This window comes from Euprymna scolopes, chromosome 9, assembly GCF_053919585.1.
Source record: "Euprymna scolopes isolate OS-2025 chromosome 9, ASM5391958v1, whole genome shotgun sequence".
Classification (NCBI taxonomy): Eukaryota; Metazoa; Mollusca; class Cephalopoda; order Sepiida; family Sepiolidae; genus Euprymna; species Euprymna scolopes.
The window spans coordinates 63,343,412-63,351,197 of NC_136490.1; the positions used below are offsets into that span (position 1 = coordinate 63,343,412).

The window sequence follows — 7,786 nt, forward strand, 5'->3', positions numbered from 1 at the left end:
TCCAAGTAAATCAGGCTCAGCCTCTGGAATGAGACAGCTGGACATCAGTAGGCAACAGGTCGGGGTAACCAAACGACGATAGGCACTGGTATGGATAGTGAGACGTTGACAGGCTCTGGAAACTGTAGCCTGATGTTGACCGGCACTGAAACAGGTAGCTTGACAGGTACAGGCACTGGAATGGGTAACCTGAGGGTAACATGAATGAAAACTGCAATACTACAATACAGAACAATACAATAAAGTGGTACTCACTTTCGTGGTGGCTCTACCATGAGCGGTAGGTAAAATCATTCATTCTACTCTGATTCAAGTGGCCACCGTTCTCACAAAGAGTAAAAACATCCATTCCCTTCTAGTGCTAGGACTCTCTCTGTCCCTCAAGGAAAGTAACTCCCCGGTCTACTTTGTAACCGGTGTTGTTTGCCTTTGTTCCCCTACACATGCATTGCGATCCTAAATAACATTTAATGTCCAATGATAGTTCGCATGTGGTCCTCTCATAAATACATGCATTTGCGTTTTCACCAGCAAGCAATCACAAAAACAAATCAACAAAGTCTTTTTAATATCTGTATGTTGCACAGAGTGTTTATGTGCTGGACTTTCTTTCATAATCGCTTTTTTGTTGTTCATGACAAGTCGTGATTCTCTCGTGGTTGCTGGTCTTCTACTGAATTGAAGATGCAAGGTAATTCTATAATCAGAACAAGTACATTGAAGACATTGCCAAAGCTACTACAAAGAAGGTGGTCTCCTTCTACCATGTTGGAAGATTATTCACGCCTGACTACATCCTGTATCTCGACAAAGCCACCATTCATTCATGTTTGGAGTATTGTTACGACATCTGAGCTGGTGCATTTACTACTAATCTTTCCCTCTTAGATAACACCCCGAAAAGTGTCTTTAATCTAATAGGTCCGGCATTATCAACCATGCTTCAACTTTTGTCTCATTGCTGTATTATTACATTCCTGTGTCTGTTTTGCAAATGCGTTAATGGAATGTAGTCTGACGAACTTGTAGCACTCGTGACCCTTAATGTAAATACCCCCTGACTAATCTGACAAGCAGCAGGATCTCTAGATGCTGAAAAGCCTTCTACTCTGATAGTTTCTTCCCTCAAACTGCTAGACTTTGGAATCCCCTTTCTTTTTCCTGCTTCTCTGACTATACCAGCATACAAAAAAATTAAATGTAAGCTGAACAGACATCTTGCTGATAATCTACCTACATAGTGCCCCTGTAGACATGATTCTATTGTTTGCTTGCATTTTCACGAGGGCAGAGATAGACACAAGGTCGGTTTTTCATGTGAGGGGAAACCAGCTCCCCAAAAAGGGGCACTCTGGTTAGTAACAAAAATAAAAAATGTGTCAGTCATGAAGGATTTCTCCTCCATTAACTAAGACCAAAAAAGTGTAGTGCAGCGTCAGAACAGATACTACACTTTGATTTTGGCCTGATTCTAAATAGTAGCCCTTATGTCCACGTGGCAATGTGCCTTGTTTGGAGTGGAAAAAAGAATAATAAAAAAAAAAAAACAGATTTAAAATAAACCTTTATCTGTGTCTTTATTTTATTTTTAGGACAAAAAGACAACTCGTTCACATTTATGGAAGTCGTTCGTTGCTGAATCAGTTTCAGTTTTTCTTTTGTTTGTTTGTTTTGTTTTTCTCAGAACATTAAAGCACAATCGATTGTGATTTTAATATCCTGAGAAAGAGGTTGGTGGTTGGGAATGAGTGGTAAGTAGAAAATATAGATTTTAAAAATCGATTAATGAGAAAATAATAAGTAATTTAGCTATACTAATATAAGAGAAATGTGTAATTAGTCTAATGGATATTATTGCAGACAATGGAATTGGCTAGTCTGTTCAATTATGCACTAATAACATTTGGAAAGATTTGTAGTGCCAGGCTTCTTTCCATGGGGTCCCGATTTCCAATCTCGCTAGATTCAGCCACTCTGATGAGTCATAGATGACAAAACACGTGTCAGTGGATAATTATATTTTAAAAACAATATATATGCCATTCCCCATTTGGGGATACCAAATTGGTAAAAGAGAAAATTATTCCTAACTCGCATTTAGGTAAAAATGCACTTACGTTTAAATAACTGAATTCATTCAAAAAGTATCGTCAACAAAAACAAATAAATAACATCTACATAAAAACTCACGATATCCAGCAGTCGAGCGAAATGGGACAGTGGTAGCGGTTTAAGCTTCTTTCCATGGGGTCCCAATTTTGAATCTCGCTAGATTCAGACATTCTGATGAGTCGTAGGTAACGAAACACGTGTCAGTGGATAATTATATTCTAAAAATGAGTATACATGTAGTTAAATGAAAACGATGGATAAAAGCATGAATGTCATGAATGGGTCACCAGTTAGGAATTTGGGAATAAAGACAAGAAAACAGTATTTAACAAACAAAATATATTTATATATCAACAATTTTACAGTGATGTAAAATCTACTTTGAAAGACCAAAGTTTGTTGAAGTGTTAGAGTTCTTGAATAAGCATAAGAAAGTTTGTTTCTAATTCTATTGTGGATATATGTGTGTGTGTGTGCGTGTGCGTGTGTGTGTGTGTGTGTGTGTGTGTGTGTGTGTGTGTGTGTGTGTGCCTTCTGGGTGGCTGAGTTCACTGGAGATACAACAGTAAGCTTAAAGGAACTTCAGCATGGGTCATTCCAGTCTCCTAGGAGTCAGAAGACATTGCCAAAGCTGCTGCAAAGGAGGTGGTCATAAGCCAACCAGGCCACACCACAAATGCTTAAATGGTGCGTGAAGTAAAAGAAATTAAATTATACCAGCATAAAAAAAATTAAATTTAATACCAAAATCAAAAAAAAAAGAGAAAGTATAAAAAAAAAGGAATATCGCAACAAATTATGTGCATATAAAAATAGTATGAATCTTTGACTGTGTCTATGATTGTCATTAATTATATATGTACATGTTTATATATTTGCATGTACAGTTTTGGTCAGGTTGCCAAATGTTTAATTCCAACTCCTAAATTAGTTAACCCATCATTAGGAATTTTGGAACACAACATAAGAGGTCGTAATATGGGTCATATTTAGTTTAATTTAGTTTTATGCAAAAATAGTAAAGAAGGGATTAAATCTCTTAATTAAAATTCAGGTAATTCTGATTTTTATGAAATTTTATCAATAGATATTAAACACCAATTAATAAATATTCCGAAAGAGGTTTTAGAGGGCAGAATATCGGCAAAACTTCCTATTTCAATATCAAAATATTTCGGATTTGCATTGAATTTGACTCATAACAATTCAGCAAAATTCCTTGAATTTCAATTTTTTTTAAATCCTTTAAGCTTAATCCTTAAAATTTAGACATTTGCTAAAATCAAATTCATGCAACGGATTTAATGGACTTCGATCCAAATTGGAATAAGGATTCTAAACATAAGGTTTATTATCATTATATCTTGATTTTAATCTTTGTAAGATGACATAAAAATATCTTGACACATTTTCAAAAATGCAACTATACCTTATTTCTCTCCAAAGCCAGGATCCACACCACAAATGCTTAAATGGTGAGCATAATAAAAGAAATGAATATCAAAATCAAAAGTATAAAAAAAAATAATTCAATATTCATTAAATTATTATTTTTTTTATACTTTGAATTTATTGAAATTGAATTATTGAAATATGGGAAATTGCTTAAAAGTATTGTATTTATTCTTAAACGTACATTATTCTACATATTTTTATAAATAGTGTATGCAAGTATTGTATAAAATATTATGCAAAAAATATTAAATATAAAAAAATGAAAAATAAAAAATAATAAAGAGTAATAAAAAATAAGTAATAAAAAATTCAGAGAAGTGAATGAATAATAAAGAATAATTTGAATTATTCAAATACTGAAAATGGCATAAAAAATATTATTTTAAAGTTGTTGCGGGCCAGGATATAAATATCCTAACTCGCTACAAAAGAAAATAATGAAATGAATGGAAAGAAGGAAACAAAACTCAATTGCTGGATAAAATAAACATGTTGTTTATTTTCTGTCAAAAATAAAGGGTTTAGGTGGAACACGTGTTCATTCAGTCATTGACGACTCCGCACGTGGAAAAGAAAGGAATGAAGTAGAGGACGAGAAATGGCAGTCCCGCATGTAGAAAGGGAAAGAGAGAGTGTTGGCCTCAGCAAAGCCGCGCGTGCATGATAGCAGTCGTCCACGTGGAAAAGTCTTCAAGCCGAGAGCTGTGAACGCAAACTTGTCTGGTTGACGAACCAAGGCAAAAGGGAAGAAAGAGGAAGTTGAATGTTTGTTGTTGACTTTTATACCGGGGTCAGTGTTCTGATTGCGCATGTCTAGAATTCCTTTCAGGGGAAGTGACGTTTCCCGTGTGTGTATGTACATGTGCGCATACGTGTGCGTACATGTGTGTACGTTAGCGTGTGTGTGTATGCACATGAATGTGAGTGTATATACGTGAACGTGAATATATGTAATTGTCTGTGCATATGTGTTTGGGTGTGTGTATGTGAGGAAAAAAACATGTTCGAACAAAGTACAAGTGTATAACCTCCATCAAAAATAACAAAAAGAAAAAAGTGCTACACCCGTGTTTACATTAATATTCATATTCATTTAAGATAACGTCTCAATCGGTAAAATTAAAAAAAGGCAGAAAGAAAATGTCTTAAACTGGAAGTTTAAAATATAACAATAAGTATAGAAAGAAGAAAGGAAAAAAAGAAGAAAAAGTCCCATTAAGGAAATAGAATAAAAGCGGGCGGGGTGGGGGTTTGCATTGCTATTTGTCTTCGTTTTTGCCTCTAAACACTTGAAATGGTTTTGTCGGACATTTATGGATATTCCTATAAATACTAATAAATACACGTTGCTCTTTATTATAGAGTAGAGGATTGTATAAAGACATCGCGTATTTATTCTTGAGTGTAATCTGTTGTATTATATAATTATATAAAAATATAAAATATGGAAAATTGAACAATAATTGAATAATTTACAAAAATCGAAATGATAAAAAAAATTACTATTAAAATCAAGAGAAAGAAGGAGAAAAAGAGAGAGAAATGGGGGAAAGAGAGAGAGAGGGAGAAAGAGGCGGGATAAAGAGAGAAAGATAGCAAGAAAGAGGGAAAGAATGTGTAAAAGTTAAAAAAAAAACAGGGAAAAAATCATTTTGGAAGTGTGTGAGCATTTAGAGCAGGGATCTCCAAACTAAGGTCCACGGGCTAGATTTGGACCACAAAATCTTTAATCTGGCCAGCGGAGCTCTTATGGAAGACATAAAATTATTCAGCAAAAATTTTTTAAATGGAAATGTGTGAACTTCGTGTGGTGGTTTTTCGTTTTGTTTAGAAAATAATTAAAAGAATGAGGTTTTGGAGAACTAGTTTCACTAAAGAGCAAAGCTAATTAGCAAAACAGTATAAAACACGTCCAGGTCATATTTTTTTTGGGGGGGGGGGCTGTATAGCTTTAAAAAGTTAGCAATATGCCCCCCCCCTCGGTCTAAAATTTTGGAGATCCCTAATTTAGAAAAAAGAGTGACTCTCTGTTTCAATATGGCTATCTAATTTACATACATGTGTCTGTACACCACAATCATGTATGTAAATTAGATGACAAAATAATATGTATTTGTACTTCTATATGAGAATAATAAAGAATAATGATGCATCATCATCATCATCATCACCACCACCACCACCACAAAAACAATGATAATAACAAAAACAATAATAACAACAATAGCAACAATGATAACAATAACAGACTTGCTGTTGCTCAATCTCTAGGGAATACCACTTATTACTTCCAGTGAACAATTGCTGATAAGATATAGAGAAACAGCGGGGGAATAGAGGTAGAGAGTGATAGAATATGTAAAAGGCGGAAAATAAAAATACATTTGTAAGAAGTATGAAAACCAATGATATAAAAGGTTTCAATTCTGTTGGCTGACTTGCTTGTCAGAGTTAATCCCCCTTGAATAATAAGACACGGAAGCAGATCTGTCATATTTGATAAGTAAATTATAGGAGAGCTCTACTCTAGTCATGAAAGGAAAATGTTTCTAACAGTAATTTTAGATATTTATTTTTTTTCCAATGATATCAAGATATTACCCAATGACAACTGTTTTTTCTCAGTTGAGTGGGTGCGCATGGCTGTTGTTGTTGTTGTTGTTGAGCATCATTTATTCATTTCAAATCAGATGATTATTGTTGGCTTTCGTTTCCCTGATATCTTTCTAGTTAGAATTCTTTCTAGAAAGATATTACTTACTTTTACTTGTAACAGCATTCACCCGGGATGGGTTGAGCTGGCTCCAATGGTGTTAACCACATCTCATATCAAAGCCATCCACCCTTGTTGGTTGGTAACAGAGTAAACGGCATGATCCAGTCATTCACGGTTCCAGTTACGGACACCAAAAACATGAAGACCGGACACAATCTCTATATCTGCCTTCACTGTTGCAAACCGTCTTAAGTTGACCACATTGGCACTTTTTCCAACCAGTGGATGCATTGGGTGCCGCTAATTGATGGACAAACTCATCCCCTAGCTGGCACAGCATGTGACCGAACCACCAGAGTCTTCTTTTTTCAGCAGAGTTTCATTCAGGCCAAGGATGTTACGTCTAGCGCATATGGTCGAGTTAAGGATCTGGTCAGAGAGGCGAATGAGCAGGATATGGCGGAGGCAATAGTAATCGAAGACTTAAAGTTTATGAAGATGGTCTCTACACAGTAGCCAAAAATTGTTCTGACCATGGCCTCGTAGATCTGCAACTTTGTGGAACATCTTATCTCCTGGTGAGATCATAGTCGTTTTTGAAGATAGCTGAAGGTTGCTCTAGCCAGGTTGATACGGGTGATGATATCGTCTTTCACTTGACCGGTGACTGTAAAGTTGGCACCAAGGTATTTGAAGCTTTCAACCTTCTCCATAACTCCAATATCGAGGGCTATAGCCACTTGGTCAAGTAGGGAGAACTTACCAGAGAGAATTTTTGTCTTAGAAGCATTGATTCTCATTTCAACCAATTTGGCCATGTGACTGACCTTGTTGAGTGTGTGCCGGACCTCTGCGTAGAACTTACCAAGGATCGCAACATCGTCGGCATAGTCAAGATATGCTTTGTAGGGGGTGAACATGAGTAAAAAAAAAAATGAAAAAGATTTTAGAGGCAGCATCAATTAAACTAATGTCCCTATAATTGCAGTAATTGTGACAGTCACTTTTTTTGTAGAAGGAGAGGAATATTCTGTTGCTCCAATCCTGAGGTAGTTGTTCAGAGTGCCACACAGTGTTGAGAATTGGGTGTAAGTAACTGGTCATAAGGTTAGGACAGTTCTTGTAAAGTTCTGTCAGAAGTGTGTCCTCTCCTGCAGCTTTATTATTTTTTATTTTTATATGACATCTCATATCTCTTCCTCGATTGGCGGATCGCAGTTGGCATCATACTCGGGGAGGTTTGTTAGGAAGGGAGGAGGACATTTAGAAGGAGGATCGTGTTCAGTAAGTATTCGAAATGTTGTTTCCAATGTATTGTGTAGTCTGTCATAGGAGTTCCATTCATATCCAGAAACATTTCACTTAGGCTGCTGTTTCCTTTGGTTGTCACTTTAAGGGTTTGGTAAAGCTTTTGGGAATCTCCTACTGAGGTAGCTTGCTCCATCTCTTCAACAACATTTAGCTAATAGGTATTGAGACTAGTCTTCGCAGAATGGGCAGTCT

At 35.9% G+C, this 7,786-nt stretch overlaps 1 protein-coding gene across 1 annotated transcript; it reads right to left on the bottom strand.

Moving 5' to 3' along the window:
• Window positions 1-6,867: 6,867 nt before the first annotated feature.
• Window positions 6,868-7,203, bottom strand: LOC145284578 (uncharacterized). The gene has a single exon (XM_080133492.1). It carries the CDS (start codon window positions 7,201-7,203, stop codon window positions 6,868-6,870), a length of 336 nt encoding a protein of 111 aa, XP_079989618.1.
• Window positions 7,204-7,786: the final 583 nt, after the last annotated feature.

Coding starts and splice junctions, on each gene's coding strand:
- LOC145284578 (XM_080133492.1), bottom strand. CDS start 7,203: ATGTTCACCCCCTACAAAGCATATCTTGACTATGCCGACGATGTTGCG.